Genomic DNA, 24,897 nt, shown 5'->3' on the forward strand with positions numbered 1-24,897 from the left:
GTCGGAGTCGGAGGCCGAGACTTCTCTGGTCTCTGCTCCTCCCGCTGTGGGGTCTGAGACGCCGACGGCTCCCACCATTAGCTCTGACAAATTGAAAACCCTAGTCATTGGCGACTCCATTACCCGCAGTATTAGACTTAAAACTAATCATCCAGCGATCATACACTGTTTACCAGGGGGCAGGGCTACCGACGTTAAGGCTAATCTAAAGACGGTGCTGGCTAAAGCTAAAACTGGCGAGTGTAGAGAGTATAGAGATATTGTTATCCACGTCGGCACCAACGATGTTAGGATGAAACAGTCAGAGGTCACCAAGCGCAATATAGCTTCAGCGTGTAAATCAGCTAGAAAGATGTGTCGGCATCGAGTAATTGTCTCTGGCCCCCTCCCAGTTAGGGGGAGTGATGAGCTCTACAGCAGAGTCTCACAACTCAATCGCTGGATGAAAACTGTTTTCTGCCCCTCCCAAAAGATAGAATTTGTAGATAACTGGCCCTCTTTCTGGGATTCACCCACAAACAGGACCAAGCCTGGCCTGCTGAGGAGTGACGGACTCCATCCTAGCTGGAGGGGTGCTCTCATCTTATCTACGAACATAGACAGGGCTCTAACTCCTCTAGCTCCACAATGAAATAGGGTGCAGGCCAGGCAACAGGCTGTTAGCCAGCCTGCCAGCTTAGTGGAGTCTGCCACTAGCACAGTTAGCGTAGTCAGCTCAGCTTTCCCCATTGAGACCGTGTCTGTGCCTCGATCTTGGTTGGGCAAAATTAAAAATGGCGGTGTTCGCTTCAGTAATCTTACTAGTATAAAGACCTCCTCCATTCCTGCCATTATTGAAAGAGATTGTGATACTTCACATCTCAAAATTGGGTTACTTAATGTTAGATCCCTCACTTCCAAGGCAGTTATAGTCAATGAACTAATCACTGATCATAATCTTGATGTGATTGGCCTGACTGAAACATGGCTTAAGCCTGATGAATTTACTGTGTTAAATGAGGCCTCACCCCCTGGTTACACTAGTGACCAAACCCCCCGTGCATCCGGCAAAGGCGGAGGTGTTGCTAACATTTACGATAGCAAATTTCAATTTACAAAAAAAAAAACAATGCCGTTTTCGTCTTTTGAGCTTCTAGTCATGAAATCTATGCAGCCTACTCAATCACTTTTTATAGCTACTGTTTACAGGCCTCCTGGGCCATATGCAGTGTTCCTTACTGAGTTCCCTGAATTCCTATCGGATCTTGTAGTCATAGCAGATAATATTCTAATTTTTGGTGACTTTAACATTCACATGGAAAAGTCCACAGACCCACTCCAAAAGGCTTTCGGAGCCATCATCGACTCAGTGGGTTTTGTCCAACATGTTTCTGGACCTACTCACTGCCACAGTCATACTCTGGACCTAGTTTTGTCCCATGGAATAAATGTTGTGGATCTTAATGTTTTTCCTCATAATCCTGGATTATCGGACCACCATTTTATTGCGTTTACAATTGCAACAAATAATCTGCTCAGACCCCAACCAAGGAAGATTAAAAGTCGTGCTATAAATTCTCAGACAACCCAAAGATTCCTTGATGCCCTTCCAGACTCCCTCTGCCTACCCAAGGACGTCAGAGGACAAGAATCAGTTAACCACCTAACCGAGGAACTCAATTCAACCTTGCGCAATACCCTAGATGCAGTTGCACCCCTAAAAATTAAAAACATCTGTCATAAGAAACTAGCTCCCTGGTATACAGAAAATACACGAGCTCTGAAGCAAGCTTCCAGAAAATTGGAACGGAAATGGCGCCACACTAAACTGGAAGTCTTCCGACTAGCTTGGAAAGACAGTACCGTGCAGTATCGAAGAGCCCTCACTGCTGCACGATCATCCTATTTTTCCAACTTAATTGAGGAAAATAAGAACAATCCGAAATTTCTTTTTGACACTGTCGCAAAGCTAACTAAAAAGCAGCATTCGCAAATGGAGGATGGCTTTCACTTCAGCAGTAATAAATTTATGAACTTTTTTGAGGAAAAGATCATGATCATTAGAAAGCAAATTACGGACTCCTCTTTAAATCTGGGTATTCCTCCAGGGCTTCATTGTCCAGAGTCTGCACAACTCTGCCAGGACCTTGGCTCAAGGGAGATACTAAAGTGTTTTAGTACTATATCTCTTGACACAATGATGAAAATAATCATGGCCTCCAAACCCTCAAGCTGCATACTGGACCCTATTCCAACTAAACTACTGAAAGAGCTGCTTCCTGTGCTTGGCCCTCCTATGTTGAACATAATAAACGGCTCTCTATCCACCGGATGTGTACCAAGCTCACTAAAAGTGGCAGTAATAAAGCCTCTCTTGAAAAAGCCGAATCTTGACCCAGAAATTATAAAAAACTATCGGCCTATATCGAATCTTCCATTCCTCTCAAAAATTTTAGAAAAAGTTGTTGCGCAGCAACTCACTGCCTTCCTGAAGACAAACAATGTATACGAAACGCTTCAGTCTGGTTTTAGACCCCATCATAGCACTGAGACTGCACTTGTGAAGGTGGTAAATGACCTTTTAATGACGTCAGACCGAGGCTCTGCATCTGTCCTCATGCTCCTAGATCTTAGTGCCGCTTTTGATACCATCGATCACCACATTCTTTTGGAGAGATTGGAAACCCAAATTGGTCTACATGGACAAGTTCTGGCCTGGTTTAGATCTTATCTGTCGGAAAGATATCAGTTTGTCTCTGTGAATGGTTCGTCCTCTGACAAATCAATTGTAAATTTCGGTGTTCCTCAAGGTTCCGTTCTAGGACCACTATTGTTTTCACTATATATTTTACCTCTTGGGGATGTCATTCGAAAACATAATGTTAAATTTCACTGCTATGCGGACGACACACAGCTGTACATTTCAATGAAACATGGTGAAGCCCCAAAATTGCTCTCGCTAGAAGCCTGTGTTTCAGACATAAGGAAGTGGATGGCTGAAAATTTTCTACTTTTAAACTCGGACAAAACAGAGATGCTTGTCCTAGGTCCCAAGAAACAAAGAGATCTTCTGTTGAATCTGACAATTAATCTGGATGGTTGTACAGTCGTCTCAAATAAAACTGTGAAGGACCTCGGCGTTACTCTGGACCCTGATCTCTCTTTTGAAGAACATATCAAGACTGCTTCAAGGACAGCTTTTTTCCATCTACGAAACATTGCAAAAATCAGAAACTTTCTGTCCAAAAATGACGCAGAAAAATTAATCCATGCTTTTGTTACTTCTAGGCTCGACTACTGCAATGCTCTACTTTCCGGCTACCCGGATAAAGCACTAAACAAACTTCAGTTAGTGCTAAATACGGCTGCTAGAATCCTGACTAGAACCAAAAAATTTGATCATATTACTCCAGTGCTAGCTTCCCTACACTGGCTTCCTGTTAAGGCAAGGGCTGATTTCAAGGTTTTACTGCTAACCTACAAAGCATTACATGGGCTTGCTCCTACCTATCTTTCCGATTTGGTCCTGCCGTACATACCTACACGTACGCTACGGTCACAAGACGCAGGCCTCCTAATTGTCCCTAGAATTTCTAAGCAAACGGCTGGAGGTAGGGCTTTCTCCTATAGAGCTCCATTTTTATGGAATGGTCTGCCTACCCATGTGAGAGACGCAGACTCAGTCTCAACCTTTAAGTCTTTACTGAAGACTTATCTCTTCAGTAGGTCCTATGATTAAGTATAGTCTGGCCCAGGAGTGTGAAGGTGAACGGAAAGGCTGGAGCAACGAACCGCCCTTGCTGTCTCTGCCTTGTCGGTTCCCCTCTTCCCACTGGGATTCTCTGCCTCTAACCCTTTTACAGGGGCTGAGTCACTGACTTACTGGTGTTCTTCCATGCCGTCCATGGGAGGGGTGCGTCACTTGAGTAGGTTGAGCCACTGACGTGGTCTTCCTGTCTGGGTTGGCGCCCCCCCCTTGGGTTGTGCCGTGGCGGACATCTTTGTGGGCTATACTCGGCCTTGTCTTCGGACGGTAAGTTGGTGGTTGTAGATATCCCTCTAGTGGTGTGGGGGGCTGTGCTTTGGCAAAGTGGGTGGGGTTATATCCTGCCTGTTTGGCCCTGTCCGGGGGTATCATCGGATGGGGCCACAGTGTCTTCTGATCCCTCCTGTCTCAGCCTCCAGTATTTATGCTGCAGTAGTTTATGTGTCGGGGGGCTAGGGTCAGTCTGTTACATCTGGAGTATTCTCTTGTCTTATCCGGTGTCCTGTGTGAATGTAAATATGCTCTCTCTAATTCTCTCTTTCTTTCTTTCTTTCTTTCTCTCGGAGGACCTGAGCCCTAGGACTACCTGGCATGATGACTCCTTGCTGTCCCCAGTCCACCTGGCCATGCTGCTGCTCCAGTTTCAACTGTTCTGCCTGCGGCTACGGAACCCTGACCTGTTCACCGGACGTGCTTGTTGCACCCTCGACAATTACTATGATTATTATTATTTGACCATGCTGGTCATTTACGAACATTTTAACATCTTGACTATGTTCTGTTATAATATCCACCCGGCACAGCCAGAAGAGGACTGGCCACCCCTCATAGCCTGGTTCCTCTCTAGGTTTCTTCCTAGGTTTTTGGCCTTTCTCAGGAGTTTTTCCTAGGGAGTTTTTCCCAGCCACCGTGCTTCTTTCACATGCATTGCTTGCTGTTTGGGGTTTTAGGCTGGGTTTCTGTACAGCACTTTGAGATTTCAGCTGATGTACGAAGGGCTATATAAATAAATTTGATTTGATTTGATTTGATTTGATTTAAAAGTGCAGCTTTATGTAGGTATACTGCAGGTGTCTGTATTTTTGATTTGATAATGCAGACACACAATGCAGACACACACACACACACACACACAATGCACACACACTGCAGACACACACACACACACAACGCAGACACACACAACGCAGACACACACACACAATGCAGACACACACACAACGCAGACACACACAACGCAGACACACACACACAACACAGACACACACACACACAACACAGACACACACAATGCAGACAAACCCACACTTCATCTCTCTCACACACCCAACCCTTTCTCTACCTGGCTGTTGTCACCTGTTTCCGTTAGCTGGAAGGTGACTTGGCTGGAGGGTGTGTGTGTTGCCCACTACAATGAATATACAAAGACTGCCTCTGTGGCTGGGGTGGACCAGGTGAGCAGATATCATCTAACACACACACACACACACACACACACTAGCTCACACACACACACACACACACACACTAGCTCACACACACACACACACACACACACACACACACACACACACACACACACACACACACACACTAGCTCACCTGCAGAGGAAATGACCTGCAGCACACCTCCACACCTGGACACTGAGGCCTGGGGCTGACTGACCAGGGGAGGGAGGGAGGGAGGGAGGGAGGGAGGGAGGGAGGGAGATGGCAGAAAAGGCGGGAGAGGGTTTTAGGGAAGAAAGATGAGGGGGGTAAGGCAGTCGTCACCTGACCATTCTATGACACTGTGACTTCCCCTATGCCATCGGAAACCATGGTAACGTCCTTTCAACCTCCCAGCCCGGCCAATCCCTCAACAGCTCATAATATCAACTCCACAACTCAACCCGCACAAGGACAAAACCATCAGGAGACTAAAATAACTATAAAACAACCATTGTGCCACCTGGGCTTTGTGAATAGACTACAAACAGCTCAAGTTTCCCCTCCAATTACTTAGGTGGGGCGATGTTGCCCCACATTCTAACTTCAACTGGGTTGAATAGAACATGTGGAACTTTGCCATATGGAAATAGAAAGAGAGATAGCGAGACGGGGAGGAACTAGAAAAAGAGTGATAGTGATAGAAAGCATTTCCGACAAGCATCCCCACATTGGGAGACTGAAATGAGCTCACCCCTCTGTTTCTATCATCTCTCCCTCCCGCTCTTCCTCCTGACTGCTTTCTCATTTTCCATCTCCTATTCATTTTGAACCACTTGTCAGCGATGCGACCCCCACTCTGCTTTACAGACGGAGTGTGTTGCAGGGCGGCAGTGTGCATTAGCCTTACTCTGCTCTGCCTCCGCTAGCTAGCTGGGTGTAAAAAATCCCATTACAGCAGCCGTGGGGTCATCCAGATCCATCCATTATGGAGCTGAGAGGGGGACCTACTGTAACAACCCGCCCAGATGGATTATCCCACACTGCACTGGAGACACTGTCAAAGTGAGTTAGTGTCAGGGAGACGAGGGGGAGATGGGAGGGAGACGAGGGAGGGAAGGGGTAGGGAGAGGGGAGGCTCGTAGAGAGTGGGAGGCATATGCTGGGGAGAGAGAGGGAGGGACGAAGTGATTCGAGTGGAGGGACGAAGTGATTCGAGTGGAGGGACGAAGTGATTCGAGTGGAGGGATGAAGTGATTCGAGTGGAGGGATGAAGTGATTCGAGTGGAGGGACGAAGTGATTCGAGTGGAGGGACGAAGTGATAGGAGTGGAGGGACGAAGTGATAGGAGTGGAGGGACGAAGTGATAGGAGTGGAGGGACGAAGTGATTCGAGTGGAGGGACAAAGTGATAGGAGTGGAGGGACGAAGTGATAGGAGTGGAGGGACGAAGTGATAGGAGTGGAGGGACGAAGTGATTCGAGTGGAGGGACGAAGTGATTCGAGTGGAGGGACGAAGTGATTCGAGTGGAGGGACGAAGTGATTCGAGTGGAGGGACGAAGTGATAGGAGTGGAGGGACGAAGTGATAGGAGTGGAGGGACGAAGTGATAGGAGTGGAGGGATGAAGTGATTCGAGTGGAGGGACGAAGTGATTCGAGTGGAGGGACGAAGTGATAGGAGTGGAGGGACGAAGTGATTCGAGTGGAGGGACGAAGTGATTCGAGTGGAGGGACGAAGTGATTCGAGTGGAGGGATGAAGTGATAGGAGTGGAGGGACGAAGTGATTCGAGTGGAGGGATGAAGTGATAGGAGTGGAGGGACGAAGTGATTCGAGTGGAGGGATGAAGTGATAGGAGTGGAGGGACGAAGTGATTCGAGTGGAGGGATGAAGTGATAGGAGTGGAGGGACGAAGTGATTCGAGTGGAGGGATGAAGTGATAGGAGTGGAGGGACGAAGTGATTCGAGTGGAGGGATGAAGTGATAGGAGTGGAGGGACGAAGTGATTCGAGTGGAGGGATGAAGTGATAGGAGTGGAGGGACGAAGTGATTCGAGTGGAGGGATGAAGTTATTCGAGTGGAGGGATGAAGTGATAGGAGAAAGAGAGTGTTGTCCCCAAACTTTGCATGGTGTCTACTCCAGGGTGGTCTCGGAGTGGACTTGTCAGTGTTAACGATGATGACAAGGACTTTTCCCCTGAAGAGACGTGAGGAATTGAGAGACAATGTTCCTGGGCTATCTATACCCAGAGAAACACATCCATCCATGCCTGTGTGCCCACAACAGCCCAGTGCCTTACAAGAAGGGTAAAGGCTGGCACTCTGCAGCTCTGTAGGATTGAGGTCATGTGTATTTAGGGATGGCCTTGTCTCCAAACTGACATGTCGTCCCCAAAGTGACACTACACCCCTGCCACGTAGGCTTAGGGTGGGGGGGGTGGGGGGGGGGTACTGACATCTGTATGTGTGTATGCATGTTTGCTTCCTACATACACAAACATACCCATGGATGCATAACAGTTAACAGAGACACTTAAGGGGGGCTGGAGTGTCCTTGCAGACGCACCCTCATGTCCCCACTCACACACACCACACAGTGTGAGGTTGAACAGGGAACACACAGCACATACCCGGCACATTGGTGTCCTTTCAGTGGCTCTAAACAGCAGCTGCTCAGCATCCACTGCCCCCATTACACACACAGAACACCTATGGCATCCACTGCCCCCTGGCATTACACACACAGAACACCTATGGCATCCACTGCCCCCTGGCATTACACACACAGAACACCTATGGCATCCACTGCCCCCTGGCATTACACACACAGAACACCTATGGCATCCACTGCCCCCTGGCATTACACACACAGAACACCTATGGCATCCACTGCCCCCTGGCATTACACACACAGAACACCTATGGCATCCACTGCCCCCTGGCATTACACACACAGAACACCTATGGCATCCACTGCCCCCTGGCATTACACACACAGAACACCTATGGCATCCACTGCCCCCTGGCATTACACACACAGAACACCTATGGCATCCACTGCCCCCTGGCATTACACACACAGAACACCTATGGCATCCACTGCCCCCTGGCATTACACACACAGAACACCTATGGCATCCACTGCCCCCTGGCATTACACACACAGAACACCTATGGCATCCACTGCCCCCTGGCATTACACACACAGAACACCTATGGCATCCACTGCCCCCTGGCATTACACACACAGAACACCTATGGCATCCACTGCCCCCTGGCATTACACACACAGAACACCTATGGCATCCACTGCCCCCTGGCATTACACACACAGAACACCTATGGCATCCACTGCCCCCTGGCATTACACACACAGAACACCTATGGCATCCACTGCCCCCTGGCATTACACACACAGAACACCTATGGCATCCACTGCCCCCTGGCATTACACACACAGAACACCTATGGCATCCACTGCCCCCTGGCATTACACACACAGAACACCTATGGCATCCACTGCCCCCTGGCATTACACACACAGAACACCTATGGCATCCACTGCCCCCTGGCATTACACACACAGAACACCTATGGCATCCACTGCCCCCTGGCATTACACACACAGAACACCTATGGCATCCACTGCCCCCTGGCATTACACACACAGAACACCTATGGCATCCACTGCCCCCTGGCATTACACACACAGAACACCTATGGCATCCACTGCCCCCTGGCATGCCACAGCACTTCACACAGATTCTCTCTCCAGCTCAAAAGTGCACTAACACTTCACACAACACTACATCCAGGCAGCTACCAAAACAAGCTGAAACCATTTACTGTCATCTCCCCAGGAAAGAGACGAGGAAGAGAAAAGAGGAAGAAAAAGAGGACAGAGAGAGGGAGAAATAGCAGTGGGGATAGAAAAGCCAGGCCTTCGTGTCTCTCACTCTCTCACCCCCCCTTTCTCCGTCTCTTACCCTCTCCAACACTCCCTCTCCTTCTCTAACCCTCCCTCTCTCTCTCTCTGTCAGACAAAGCGGTGTGGTGATAAGAATGGTATCTTTCACTGGCTGATTACATGGGTGTGATGACAAAACAGATCTCTGTTAGAACTGGTGCCACCAACTTATTGTCCTGGCAACCCCCAGGCCACCGGAAGACGTGAAACCCTTAGAGAGCAGAGGGGACAGGTGACAAGGACCCCATTGATGGGAGGAGAGAAAGAAGAGAGGATGGGGGAAAATAAGGGTGTATGGGGGAAAGAGGAGGGAGTGAGGTCACGGGTAATCAAAGAAAGATATCCCCCCCATTTCCTTAAAGGAAGAGATCATATGGCATAATGGTAGAGTTGTGAATGTGGCCACTATCTCTCCACACACAGGAGGCCTTTATGGCTGCTCAGGTAATTGTGGGGCGTAGGGTTAAGGATCAGTTACTCTGTGTGTGTGTGTGTGTGTGTGTGTGCGTGCGTGCGTGTGCGCAGGTGCCCCTCTACCTTCCTGGGCAGTTGAAGGGACTCATCCATTCTCCCTCCGATTCATCCATCTCTCCACCTCTTACTACAACAGCTGGGGAAAGCCCCACCTGCCCTGGGGGCTGCATGACAAGGAGGGGCTGCACTGTGCAGGTGACAATACGTCTCTCTCAACTCAATTCAAGGGGCTTTATTGGCATGGGAAACATCTCTGGCTCAGTATCAGTGAGAGGCAGCAGCAGCAGCATAAGCTGTGACAGTGTCAGGTCTAGTGTCTGGTAGAGTCTTGGATGTTCTCATCTCTCTAATGGCTGTCAGCTACAGATCCAACATTGATTAGACCATAAAGACCAACTGTTTCTGTTTAATGGACTAAACACACACACACACACACACACACACACACACACACTTTTAATGCCTAACGGCAGTAGTGTTCTCTAGGTGTCTGTGGTGCCGTGATCTCTCCTTCTCCTCCTATCAAGAGGACACACACACGATAACTGACTCATGCCTGCATCTTCTCTCTTCCTCCGTGCTCCGTCGCCAGCAACAAAACAAGTTAGATCCCTGGCTCCGATAAGTCACCCCAGCCCGGCACACACAAGCGCTTGCTTGGGAGGGGTAAAGGAAGTGTTTTTCTCCAGAACAAGGAGCAACGTGTTTTCTTAACTGAGTCATAACAAAACAACTACCTATCCAGACTGTAGGGACGCTGTGATCCCTGTCAGAGAGATATCAGCACAGAGAAGATGAACAGCCTCTCTGTCTGTCTTTGTTTGTGTCCTCCAGCATTGTTTCTTTGGCCCCGCCGTACCACAGAATGATTATGTGTAGTCTACCACTCATGTAGTCTACGACAGTGGAGCACACGCACAGACAGCCCCTCATTGTGACTCTTAGGGACCAGATAGACAGTATTGATAATGGCGGCTGCAGGTCCCATTGATTTTGTTTAGGAGGGAAAAGTGAGACATTGGCTGTAGAGCTTCCACTTCCCTCCTCCCTGCCCATAAATATGTATGTGTGTGTGTGTGTGTGTGTGTGTGTGTGTGTGTGTGTGTGTGTGTGTGTGTGTGTGTGTGTGAGACCCAGTCCTAAGCCCCTGGGGAATGTCTTAGTAGAGTGTGTACTGTAAGATACAGCATATACAGAGATAACATCCCAGACACTGGAGAGACTGTCTATGAGTCCCAGTGACTGGAAGAGTCTCTACAGTGGAACTAACTTACAGTATGACTGATGTTACTGCCACTAAGCACTTATACAAATCACAAGTTGCTGGGACCTTGGCTACATTAACTGCAAAAAAAACATGTACACACACACAAACTGCACTAATCTATGGGAAAAAGAACATACACACACTTGTCCTTTTGAAGGTAAGAGAAAAGAGATGTGTGTGTGTGTGTGTGTGTGTGTGTGTGTGTGTGTGTGTGTGTGTGTGTGTGTGTGATAAGAGGCGCCACACTGGTGGCAGGCCAGAGAGCTGAGACTGATAGCCATCACTACCCTCCTCCTCTCCCTTCATCTCTCATCCTCCTTCAGTCCTCCAGACAACGACAGAGAGAGAGAGAGAGAGAGCCATAGAGAGAGCCATAGAGAGAGCCATAGAAAGAGCCATAGAAAGAGCCATAGAGAGAGCCATAGAGAGAGCCATAGAGAGAGCCATAGAAAGAGCCATAGAAAGAGCCATAGAGAGAGCCATAGAGAGAGCCATAGAGAGAGCCATAGAGAGAGCCATAGAGAGAGAGCGATAGAGAGAGAGCGATAGAGAGCCATAGAGAGAGCCATAGAGAGAGAGCGATAGAGAGAGAGCGATAGAGAGAGCGATAGAGAGAGAGCGATAGAGAGAGAGCGATAGAGAGAGCGATAGAGAGAGAGCGATAGAGAGAGAGCGATAGAGAGAGCGATAGAGAGAGCGATAGAGAGAGCGATAGAGAGAGAGCGATAGAGAGAGAGCGATAGAGAGAGAGCGATAGAGAGAGAGCGATAGAGAGAGCGATAGAGAGAGAGCGATAGAGAGAGAGCGATAGAGAGAGCGATAGAGAGAGAGCGATAGAGAGAGCGATAGAGAGAGCGATAGAGAGAGCGAGAAGAATAGAGAGAGAGCCATAGAGAGCGATAGAGGGAGAGAGCGATAGAGCGAGAGAGATTCTTCCTGGTTCAGACCAGGTAAGAATGTACTTTGTTGATTTTGGTTTTGGTTTTTGGTGAAAGGGAGTGAGATACCTCGTCAAAACAGGGCCTTGTGCTTCAAGCGAAGATACAGTGGTGATAAAACAAACAAGGCTAGGTTACTGTACCTTCTACATCCAAGACCTTTATCAATCCACTCAATCACCGGATCATAAGACCATACTGAACACATGGCAGAAATACCACATCATCATACCAGTCACATTGATCCTAATGGTGGCTTCACGATGACATAAAAACACAAGCACTAAATCCAATTGGGATTCTCACAAGATCAGTACAACAGCAATAACCCCTAGAGTACAACACTGTACGTACCGGCTTTCATCTCAACATGATTGGATTAAACCCTAACATCCTAACAGGATGAAGAAAAGGCCAAACGTAAAAAGACACTATCTTTAAAGCAAATCAATCTAATCTAATTCACAGATGAGACCAGAAAGGTTTACATTAGGTCCACTCATCCAATCACAACGCAGGGTTATGGTTATCACTAGGCTTGGATACTGTGAAAAGTCAGACTAGATGATCATGTTGGTCATTATGTGGCTGGTTTTAAAGGGTTAATGTGGTTGTGTGTCTGAACAGCAAAACAAAGGCTTGAGTGTAGGCTAGGCCCACAGCCAAAATGTTATGATCATTATGAATAAGACACAGTCAACACAGGTCATGGGTCTTGCATTTGTGTGTGTGTGTGTGTGTGTGTGTGTGTGTGTGTGTGTGTGTGTGTGTGTGTGTGTGTGTGTGTACACAGACACCCTCTGTATTGAACCAGGTACAGACATCTGTACACAGTCCCATACGACAAGACCAAACCAGACCAAACCACAGACAGACAGACGGACGGACGGGACAGGACAGACGGTAGAGAATATAGTAGCACGGTTCCTACCTGATCCTGTATCAATGACCGTCCCCTGTCCCCTCCGTTCAGCCACCAGTCGAGAGGAACCAGGCATGCTGACTGGCTCAGAACGCACCGGCTGGATCCTATACACACAGACATGTAATGTTACTATGTGTGTTTATTTAACTGCTGTTATGCTGCATTTATTTACAGATTTCATGTTATTTATACAGTATCATTGAGACCTGTTCAAAATAGCATAAGTTGCATAGAACTACGGCAGCATGATTGTCCACCTACCTGAGACTGTGTAGGTCCAGGTCATCAGTGTGGAAGTCTAACAGAGGCTGTTGAATGTCGCTGGGGCCCTGGGACTGCAGCACGGAGGAAGAGGAGGAGATGACCGTAGTCTGACCAGATGGGTGGATGGTCTTAAACTGGAACTGAGGACCCATCCACAGCCGACGGTGAGGCCCTGTGTGGGTGACTATCTCCACCTGGTAGGGGCCAGACAATAACGTTTGCATTAGCATGCTAGAAACATAAAACCACTGGAATGGATAGTGCAGTTATCTTTGTTTTATTTCATTTAGGTAGAACTAAATACTGGTACTGTGTTTGTGTACAAACTGCTGGAAACCAGTTTCCCATTTGGGATGAATAAAAGAACTACTCCAGCATCACTGTCCACATCCGTTCTAGATGTAAACCTATCAGACTAAAGCCTGTTGTCCACAGAGACAAGCCGCTGTAGTCCAGTGGGCTGGCGGGCGGCGTGCGTTAGGGGAAGAGGAAATGAGGGAGACAGATTTCCATGGCAATGGGATTAGAGGACGAGCGTCAGAGCCACATTAGCGTCACTGTTTCTGAGAAATGCCACCGTGGCCGTTAAGGCTCAGGAACAGCTCTCTGCAGCGTCTGCCCCCTGAGTGATGGCATGATGGGCATTAACATGACAGAGTGGCAGACTCCAGAACGGTCTGTCAGTAATGTTACACTAGATGGATGGGGGAGATGAGGAGGACACAACAATTCTAACTAGCTTTTACCTCTCTTTACACCTAATCTCTTCTTTTCTCTCCCCCTCTGCCCTCTCCCTCAATCCCTCTCTGCCCTCTCCCTCAATCCTTCTCTGCCCTCTCTGCCCTCTCCCTCAATCCCTCTCTGCCCTCTCCCTCAATCCCTCTCTGCCCTCTCCCTCAATCCCTCTCTGCCCTCTCCCTCAATCCCCCTCTGCCCTCTCCCTCACTCCCTCTCTGCCCTCTCCCTCAATCCCTCTCTGCCCTCTCCCTCAATCCCCCTCTGCCCTCTCCCTCAATCCCTCTCTGCCCTCTCCCTCAATCCCTCTCTGCCCTCCCTTATCCCCTCTCCAACTCTCTTTCTCACTAAGAGCTCCTCTCAAGCCTTCGGTCTTGTTTATTTAACACAGGCTCCCCTCTTTCCACACTCATGTCTATTTGGCTGTGAAAGAGCCAAGACAGGGGTGACAGCATAGGGTCTCGTAATATGTCCATGGGGTGTGAATGATAAGTGGTTTGGCACAGCTGTGTAAATTAGGTGACAGACACAGACAGACAGACAGACAGACAGACAGACAGACAGACAGACAGACAGACAGACAGAGAGCAGTGTCGGGGCGCAGGGCCAGATATGGGTCTCTCTCCTCCGCCCTCCTGTCTGTCGCGCCCTGTCCTGACATACTGTGCCTGACAATACGACTTATCATAGGGTTGTGTATAGCTCACAGAACCACCAAAGGACTGTTGATAGAACAGCTTAGGGACGTCTGATATGAAGTCACTGTATAGCACAGGAGGTGGAGGAGGGAGAGAATTATAGTCTCCAGAGGCCTGGTCGCTACTGCATTAACCCAATAGAATGTGTCAAGACCGTCAGAGCCAGACCTGATGACTTGATGGAGGGGTGTTGAAACCAGGAGGATAAGGGTGAATCTGTGGTGCTGCTTCAGGCATTGTTGTCATCTCATGGACCTGAGAACCACTTACACTATTACGCACCAAAGCTATGTCCCAAATGGCCCCCTATTCCCTATATAATGCATTACTTTTGACCAGACTCTTATGGGCCCTGGTCAAAAGTAGTGCACTATAAAGGGAAAATGGGGACATTTGGGACACAAGCAATGTCTCCTGAGTCGCACTACATACAGCGCCCAGACGGACGGCACACACCAAAGGTTAGGATGTGGCGCTGCAATAGACAAAAGCAGATCCATCTGATTCTGAACACTGCTGATAACCTAATGAAGGAATATCTTTTAATGACATCCACAAGACAGCACTGCTCTAACTCAATCTAGCCATTATCATCATACTATACATGCTTCACTATTTATCCTCCAGACTATTGTACAGAACACAACTGGCAGCATGACCTTGGAAGGCTCGTTTCTACAAAGGATCAAGACCAGTGTTCTGTCTTCCAGTGCCGTTTCACATTTCAATTTGAAAGGCGACGAGGTAAGTGTGTTGGGATAAACTGAAGGACAAGTGAGGTGCCATGTTGAGGAGCCTCATCCACTCCAATGATTTACAGTAGCTATTCAGTGTCAGAATTATTGTCGTTGAAAATTCACTGTCCTGTTTCCCGAGGATAGCACTGCTACAACCTCCAAGTCTTGTGGTATCTTTGTTGAGTGCAGTAAGTCAGAACCTCAGTTTGTCTGATAGACACCCCCCCATAGTACCGTGTCCCCATCACTGCTTGGGAGTTTGAAGCACTACCTTATCAAAACAGCACAACTCCACCTAGTGGCCTGGCTGCCAATCTCCATTAAAAAGACTTCACCTGGCTAATAATAGGACAGCCCAAGCATAAATACGGCCAAGCTTGATGGTAGATAGATGGTAGTTGGTTTGGCTCCCGGCAACACTATCATAGTGGCTACTGACCACAGACTAAGTTGGATACATTTACCCAACCCATTATATATGGACAGAAATGATTGCTGGAGGAAATGAGATGGTTCCCTGCAGAGATCAGGCTTCAGACATGAGGGAGTGAAGGGTTAACCAAGCTGAAGAGAGTGGGGTCATACAGTTGAAATCGGAAGTTTACATACACTTAGGTTGGAGTCATTAAAACTCGTTTTTCAACCACTCCACAAATGTCTTGTTAACAAACTATAGTTTTGGCAAGTCAGTTAGGACATCTACCTTGTGCATGACACAAGACATTTTTCCAACAATTGTTTACAGACAGATTATTTCACTTATTCACTGTATCACAATTCCAGTGGGTCAGAAGTTTACATACACTAAGTTGACTGTGCCTTTAAATAGCTTGGAAAATTCCAGAAAATGATGTCATGGCTTTAGAAGCTTCTGATAGGCTAATTGACATCATTTGAGTCAATTGGAGGTGTACCTGTGAATGTATTTCAAGGCCTACCTTCGAACTCAGTGCCTCTTTGCTTGACAACATGGGAAAATCAAAAGAAATCAGCCAAGACCTCAGGAAAAAAATGTGTAGACCTCCACAAGTCTGGTTCATCCTTAGGAGCAATTTCCAAATGCCTGACGGTACCACGTTCATCTGTACAAAGAATAGTACGCAAGTATAAACACCTTGGGCCCACGCAGCTGTCATACCGCTCAGGAAGGAGACGCGTTCTGTCTCCTAGAGATGAATGTACTTTGGTGCGAAAAGTGCAAATCAATCACAGAACAACAGCAAAGGACCTTGTGAAGATTCTGGAGGAAACAGGTACAAAAGTATCTCTACCCACAGTAAAATGGGTCCTATATCAACATAACCTGAAAGGCCGCTCAGCAATGGAAGAAGACACTGCTCCAAAACCGCCATAAAAAAGCCAGATGACGGTTTGCAACTGCACATGGGGACAAAGATGGTACATTTTGGAGAAATGTCCTCTGGTCTGAAGAAACAAAAATAGAACTGTTTGGCCATAATGACCATCGTTATGTTTGGAGGAAAAGGGGGGATGCTTGCAAGATGAAGAACACCATTCCAACCATGAAGCACGGGGGTACAGCATCATGTTGTGGGGGTACTTTGCTACAGGAGGGACTGACGCATTTCACAAAACAGATGGCACCATAAGGAAGGAAAATGATGTGGATATATTGAAGCAACATCTCAAGACATCAGTCAGGAAGTTAAAGCTTGGTCGCAAATGGGTCTTCCAAATGGACAATGACCCCAAGCATGTTTCCAAAGTTGTGGCAAAATGGCTTAAGGACAACAAAGTCAAGGTATTGGAGTGGCCATCACAAAGCCCTGACCTCAATCCTATAGACAATTTGTGGGCAGAACTGAAAAGGTGTGTGCGAGCAAGGAGGCCTTCAAACCTGACTCAGTTACACCAGCTCTGTCAGGAGGAATGGGCCAAAAATCACCCAACTTATTGTGGGAAGCTTGTGGAAGGCTACCTGAAACGTTTGACCCAAGTTAAACAATTTAAAGGCAATGCTACCAAATACTAATTGAGTGTATGTAAAATTCTGACCCACTGGGAATGTGATGAAAGAAATAAAAGCTGAAATAAATCACTCTACTATTATTCTGACATTTCACATTCTTAAAATAAAGTGGTGATCTTAACTGACCTAAGACAGGAAATTCTTACTAGGATTAAATGTCAAGAATGGTTAAAAACTGAGTTTAAATGTATTTGGCTAAGGTGTATGTAAACTCCCGACTTCAAAATGTATCGCCATACAACTTATCTGTAACGTTAAATATTGTCACGTCCTGACCAGTAATAGGGGTTATTTGTTATTATAGTTTGGTCAGGACATGGCAGGGGGTGTTTGTTTCATGTGGTTTGGGCTGTGTATTTAGGTAGAGGGGTATTTGTTTTATATGGTTCGGGGTGTGTGTGTATGTAGAGGTGTGTTGGATTTATGTGTTCCGGGGTTTTTGGTTTATGTTCTTGTTTTGTATTCTAGGATTTCAATGTTGTGCATTTCTTTGTTGGCCTGGTGTGGCTCTCAATCAGGAACAGCTGTACATCGTTGTTTCTGATTGAGAGTCATACTTAGGGAGCCTGTTTTCCACCTGTCCCTTTGTGGGAGATTGTTTTTGCACTGCTGTGTATAGCCTGTAAAACTGTCGTACTGTCGTTCTTTGTTTATTGTTTTTTCGTGTTCACATATAAATAAAATAATGATGAGCACGCAACCCGCTGCGCCTTGGTCTAATTCCTACGACACCTGTGACAAATATCCCAACCATACGGTGCATTCGGAGTATTTAGACCCCTTGACTTTTTCCACATTTTGTTACGTTACAGCCTTATTCTAAAATTAATTAAACACACAATACCCCATAATGACAAAGCAAAAACAGGTTTTTAGATTTTTTTGAAAATGTTTAAAAAAAAAAAACATCACATTTACATAAGTATTCAGACCCTTTACTCAGTACTTTGTTTAAGCAGATTTGGCAGCGATTTCAGCCTTGAGTCTTCTTTGGTATGACGCTACAAGCTTGACACACCTGTATTTGGGGAGTTTCTCCCATTCTTCTCTGCAGATCCTCTCGAGCTCTGTCAGGTTGGATGGGGAGCGTCGCTGCACTTGTCCCGAAGCCACTCCTGCGTTGTCTTGGCTGTGTGCTTAAGGTCATTATCCTGTTAAAAGGTGAACCTTCACCCAAGTCTGAGGTCCTGAGCACTCTGGAGCAGGTTTTCATCAAGGATCTCTCTGTAGTTTGCGCTGTTTATCTTTCCCTCAATCCTGACTGTCTCTCAGTCCCTGAAAAACATCCCCACAGCATGATGCTGCCACCAGAATGCTTCACTGTAGGGATGGTGCCAGGTTTCCTCCAAACTTGGTTTCGTCAGTCCAAAGAATCTTGTTTCTCATGGTCTGAGAGTCCTTTAGGTGCCTTTTGGCAAACTCCAAGCGGGCTGTCATTTGCCTTTTACTGAGGAGTGGCTTCGTCTGGCCACTCTACCATAAAGGCCTGGTTGGTAGAGTGCTGCCAAGATGGTTGTCCTTCTGGAAGGTTCACCCATCTTCACAGAGGAACACTGGAGCTCTGCCAGAGTGACCATCGGGTTCTTGGTCACCTCCTTGACCAAGCCCTTTTTGCAACCACCAAGGAAGTCTTGGTGGTTCCAAACATCATCCATTTAAGAATGGAGGCCACTGTGTTCTTGGGGACCTTCAATGCGGCAGACATTTTTGTGGGACCTTATATAGACAGGTGTGTGCCTTTCCAAATCATGTCCAATGAATTGAATTTAACACAGGTGGACTCCAATCAAGTTGTAGAAACATCTCAAGGATGATCAATGGTAACAGGATGCACCTAAGCTCAATTTCGAGTGTGTGTGTAGATTGCTGAGGAATTGTTTTTCTTTAATCTATTTTAGAATAAGGCTGTAACGTAACAAAATCTGGAAAAAGTCAAGGGGTCTGAATACTTTCTGAAGGCACTGTATATCCCTCCAAACCACATCTCACGGCAGTACTCAGTGCCAAAATGGCCACTATTTGGTATTAGATTAAAATGTAATCTTATTTCATGCTGTAATAGTGGCATCATGCACCGCTGGACAAAGACAAGGAATCTAAGAGTCAAGAGCCACTTAGTCCAAAAACCACCTATTAGCTCCTGGGTCATTCCACCAATTAGGTGCCTTTTGAGTAAGTTAACTTGGTGAAAAAAAAACAAAAAAAAACACATTCTGTCATAAAGAGCACAAAAAACTTTTTCCCATCTCAAAAATGACTGGAGTAAGTGCCTATTAAGTGCCAAATGAAGTAACAGGGTTGACCGTAACAGGGTTGACCGTAACGGAGTTGACGATTTCATCTTAAATCAGCCATGAATCCTCTCGTGACAGGGGGAATGGAAGCTTGGAGGGCAGGGAGTGGCGATTGAATGCAAGCTTCACAAAAAAAGTTTCTAGTCTGTCTATCTATGGGTGACAGGGTTGACATGTTATGCTTGACTCACTCAGTTTTCCACCAAAAAAACTACAGAAAATGGCCAAGGAGTCGAACCAGCTGCTTTTACACTAGGATTTAACTATTAGATGTTCATTGATTCTTTTGAAAAAAATATTTAAAAAGAAATAGTTTACCATATTAAAACGAGAGTTCAGTTCCTGTAACAGGATTGACCTTAAAATGATGGACAGGGTTTGTTTTTTTATACCTTAAAAGGAATCACTGATAACATGAAATAATCATCTTGAGAAATGATTTTGTCAAAGCAACAACTAGAGCTTTACAATGACAGTAAAACATTTGAGAAATGTTGGGGTTAAGTAGGTTCAAATCTTCCCAGAAGTCACAGAGAATGCAGAGGGACATGTCAAAATGCAGAATTTGGGCACTTTATCAAGTCTTTTTTCATTTAAAAAAACAGGTTTGTAGAATGTTTTTAGTGCTGTAAAATATATTAAAGGGCACTTAATTTAGTATAACAGGCTTTTAAAATTCAATATATTTGGGCACAATTTCGACTTAAAATGTCAAAGGGACGCAAAAGGCACTCATTTCCCCACTACCATTATCTGAAGTGCAGATAATGCGAATGCTTTGATGCTGCTATAGATTGGGAGGATTCCTCAATCCATTTCTCAATCCATTCCTGGTGGAACCCCAGAAGGTGCACAGGTGCACATTTTTGTTATAGCCCAGCATTAATAAACCTGATCTATCCGGTAACTGAGCATCAACCCTTTAGATTACCTGAATCAGGCGTGTTAGTGCTGGCGTGTTTCATGATGTTGACTTGGTTATCACTCAGAGGTGCCAGCCAGGCAGTGTCTGTCTCACCTGTGAGAGCCACTCCTCGTCCTCCTGTCCGCTGTGGTCTGACGTCAGGCTGTCGTAAGACTCGTGGCGCGTCACAGGACCCGGGCTTCCAGGGGGCATCACTGTGGACACAGAGAGAGGGAGATAGTGTTTGTTAGAGTGAGAGAGAGAAAGCGAGGGACAGACAGGGAGAGAGAAAGAGCTCAAGTTTTTCCTGTTGGCTTGTTTCTCTGACACTCAGTTAAGAGAGCAAAAGGGCATGTGTGTGCCTGAGTGTGTGAAGGAGCATGTGTAAGTGTGAGTGAGAGAGAACATGTGTACACACTCGTGTGTGTGTGTGTGAGCGTGCATGTGTGTGTGTGTGAGGCCCGTCAGCGGCACAGGCAGAGAGGCACCCAGACAGACAGAGTATTAACACGCTTGAATAAGCAGGCGTGGAGAATGAAGCTTAACGCGTAAAATCTGTCTTTTCTCCTGGCACCCCAGGGCCTAGCACCCCCCCAGTCCGTGGTGAATTTGTTTAATGCAGGAATGACTAATAAAGTTGTTAAGTTCTCATCTGGAGCACACAAGGCACTGCTGTCTCTTATGCCCCCTCTTTAGCCTTTTCTCTCCCTCGCTCTCTCACTTTCTCTCTGGGTCTCTCGTGCGTAGAGCAGGTGTAGGGAGGCTTCTCAAGGAGGTGTGCTTGTTGGTTTGACACCACACACACAGCGGCGTTGTAACAAATACCTCGACTGACACTCTTATACTGTGGAGAGGCTGCCCTTATTTTCCTAAAAGCTTGTAACACACTGCTCTCACCTGCTCTGGAGAGACGGGTCGCGTGAAGGTGTGTGTGGTTCCTAGCCAGATACTTATGTTGCTCTCTAACAAAACCTGCTTGTGTTACTTATTAAACAAAATTATTACTACCCCTCCCTCCTTCCTTCCACTCTGTCTCCCTCCTGCTCTACTCTTGCTCTCTGACCCTTGGGGGCAATAGCTGTTCCCTAATTAATTATTGATGCTTTGGAGCAGTTGCTGGCTGGCTCGGGTTACGGCGTTGTGGGGGGGGGTCCATTGGCCTGAGAGAGCCGGACAGACAGGCTCCTGAGTGGGGAGGCGGTGGTCATCCCCAAGGGCCAAGCACAGACAGACCTGTGTAGTCTGTGTGTGTGTGAATGCAGGGATACAGAGACAGACTGACCCCACCAAACAGTTACAGACATATCTACCAGAGTGAGTGGCTGGATAAATATATAGATAGATCAATAGACAGCCATTGGGTCTGCTGCTTTTACGGTCATCACAGACTTTCTTAACCCTTTACACTCACAGAAATTGGCCTATATGGACACGGCTAAATTGAAATGTTTCTTCCAGAAGAAATATGAAAAGCATATGCATAAGCATGGTAGCAATTTAAAGGTAAGAGTTTAAAGATTATGGGAAAATTATTAGACCAAAGTTGAGGACAACAATTCACCTGACACAAGAATCCAAATCCAGACTAACTGGTGTCTCCAAGTGGTCACAGTTCCTAAGTCATTTCAATGTATTTTTATGACTCAAAGAAAAGTCTTCAACTATAAGATGTTGTTTTAAGCTCTCCTAGCTGTGACGTTGAGGAACTACAACAAGCACGCTTGTAGTTGTTGGGAACACAACCCTACATACCCGCCATCCCTTTCACAATTACTGTTGTTGTTTATGCAATCCAAAAACGGCCCATTAGAAATCTGGGTCAGGTGGGCAAGCTTGTTCTGTTCCAACATGACTAGTTCTAAAATACCATCTTACAGCATTAGGCTTTCACAGGGCAATTCAGAGAAAAACAACATCATTTTGGTGTGCAGACAGCAGTCATGCATGCATTCAGGAAAACCATTTTTTCCCGTGCAGCAGATGGCTATACTGGTCCACTAATACATGACTATTAAAGGCCCACTACACTCCCTGTCTGAAACAGTGTACTATTTCATTAACGCAAGACGGCATATTTGCTTTAGTGATAGTTGATAGCAAAGACTACAATCTGAAGTGACTCAGGCGGAATAACAACCATTCCTATCAAGTAGAAAAATAACAAATGTATGTGTTTACCAGGCAAATCTGATTGGTGTTATTCTTTGGAAAATAACCTGCTCTGGTAACACACCATCAAAAAACAAGTGATTTTTAAAATGTTCCTAAGCGATCTTAACGAGGCTGTGTCTCTGGGCTCTAAGAGGAAGTGGTGTAGTTCTGCTGATCAGAGGCGACACACAGTGAGTGGTCTGGTCAAGGCCAGTAGCAGGAGGAAGTACAGGTGTGCATCCAAAATGGCACCCTATTACCTATATAGAGAGTGCACTGGTCAAAAGTAGTGCCCTATATCGGAATATGGTGTAATTTCAGACAGAGTTAGTTGTCTGGTGGATACCAGTAGCAGTAACAGCAGGTACAGTGAGTAGACCCAGAACAAAGCAGGGCCAGGTATTGATCAGGACTGACTGATGACCTGATCTCTGGGGAGGGATAGGACTAATGATCTGAGGTGGTCTCTCTCTCACTGATTTGGGCAGCCCTTCTTGACAATTCGGCAGGCCAGTTGGGATAACGTCACTATCTGACAAGGCCGGCTTGTAGAGTGCTTGTCTATGGCTGATCCTCCTTTCCCACTTTTTCTTTAACAAACAGCCCGGCGGTAAAGACCAAACAGCCCGGCGGTAAAGACCAAACAGCCCGGCGGTAAAGACCAAACAGCCCGGCGGTAAAGACCAAACAGCCCGGCGGTAAAGACCAAACAGCCCGGCGGTAAAGACCAACAGCCCGGCGGTAAAGACCAAACAGCCCGGCGGTAAAGACCAAACAGCCCGGCGGTAAAGACCAAACAGCCCGGAGGTAAAGACCAAACAGCCCGGCGGTAAAGACCAAACAGCCCGGAGGTAAAGACCAAACAGCCCGGCGGTAAAGACCAAACAGCCCGGCGGTAAAGACCAAACAGCCCGGAGGTAAAGACCAAACAGCCCGGCGGTAAAGACCAAACAGCCCGGAGGTAAAGACCAAACAGCCCGGCGGTAAAGACCAAACAGTAAAGACCAAACAGCCCGGAGGTAAAGACCAAACAGCCCGGCGGTAAAGACCAAACAGTAAAGACCAAACAGCCCGGCGGTAAAGACCAAACAGTAAAGACCAAACAGCCCGGCGGTAAAGACCAAACAGCCCGGCGATAAAGACCAAACAGCCCGGCGATAAAGACCAAACAGCCCGGCGGTAAAGACCAAACAGCCCGGCGGTAAAGACCAAACAGCCCGGCGATAAAGACCAAACAGCCCGGCGATAAAGACCAAACAGCCCGGCGGTAAAGACCAAACAGCCCGGCGGTAAAGACCAAACAGCCCGGAGGTAAAGACCAAACAGCCCGGCGGTAAAGACCAAACAGCCCGGAGGTAAAGACCAAACAGCCCGGCGGTAAAGACCAAACAGCCCGGCGGTAAAGACCAAACAGCCCGGCGTAAAGACCAACAGTAAAGACCAAACAGCCCGGAGGTAAAGACCAAACAGCCCGGCGGTAAAGACCAAACAGTAAAGACCAAACAGCCCGGCGGTAAAGACCAAACAGTAAAGACCAAACAGCCCGGCGGTAAAGACCAAACAGTAAAGACCAAACAGCCCGGCGATAAAGACCAAACAGCCCGGCGATAAAGACCAAACAGCCCGGCGGTAAAGACCAAACAGCCCGGCAGTAAAGACCAAACAGTAAAGACCAAACAGCCCGGCGGTAAAGACCAAACAGCCCGGCAGTAAAGACCAAACAGTAAAGACCAAACAGCCCGGCGGTAAGACCAAACAGCCCGGCGGTAAAGACCAAACAGCCCGGCGATAAAGACCCGAACAGCCCGGCGGTAAAGACCAAACAGCCCGGCGGTAAAGACCAAACAGCCGGCGGTTTAAAGACCAAACAGCCCGGCGGTAAAGACCAAACAGCCCGGCGGTAAAGACCAAACAGTAAAGACCAAACAGCCCGGCGGGTAAAGACCCAAACAGTAAAGGACCAAACAGCCCGGCGGTAAAGACCAAACAGTAAAGACCAAACAGCCCGGCGATAAAGACCAAACAGCCCGGCGATAAAGACCAAACAGCCCGGCGGTAAAGACCAAACAGCCCGGCAGTAAAGACCAAACAGTAAAGACCAAACAGCCCGGCGGTAAAGACCAAACAGCCCGGCAGTAAAGACCAAACAGTAAAGACCAAACAGCCCGGCGGTAAAGACCAAACAGCCCGGCGATAAAGACCAAACAGCCCGGCGATAAAGACCAAACAGCCCGGCGGTAAAGACCAAACAGCCCGGCGGTAAAGACCAAACAGCCCGGCGGTAAAGACCAAACAGCCCGGCGGTAAAGACCAAACAGCCCGGCGGTAAAGACCAAACAGCCCGGCGGTAAAGACCAAACAGTAAAGACCCAAACAGCCCG

General features: G+C 47.2%; 1 protein-coding gene across 6 annotated transcripts in view; it reads right to left on the reverse strand.

The window, feature by feature from the left end:
- The window catches only part of LOC115206262 (breast carcinoma-amplified sequence 3-like), a 356,706-nt gene that overhangs the window by 200,892 nt on the left and 130,917 nt on the right, over positions 1-24,897 (reverse strand). For all 6 annotated transcript variants that reach the window (XM_029773020.1, XM_029773022.1, XM_029773019.1 and 3 more), the window contains 3 exons: positions 20,480-20,580; positions 13,005-13,201; positions 12,750-12,847 (listed from right to left, as the gene is read on the reverse strand). In XM_029773020.1, coding sequence (XP_029628880.1) covers positions 12,750-12,847; positions 13,005-13,201; positions 20,480-20,580 — 396 coding nt within the window. The remainder of the gene's footprint in view (positions 1-12,749; positions 12,848-13,004; positions 13,202-20,479; positions 20,581-24,897) is intronic.

This window comes from Salmo trutta, chromosome 13 (assembly GCF_901001165.1).
Source record: "Salmo trutta chromosome 13, fSalTru1.1, whole genome shotgun sequence".
Classification (NCBI taxonomy): Eukaryota; Metazoa; Chordata; class Actinopteri; order Salmoniformes; family Salmonidae; genus Salmo; species Salmo trutta.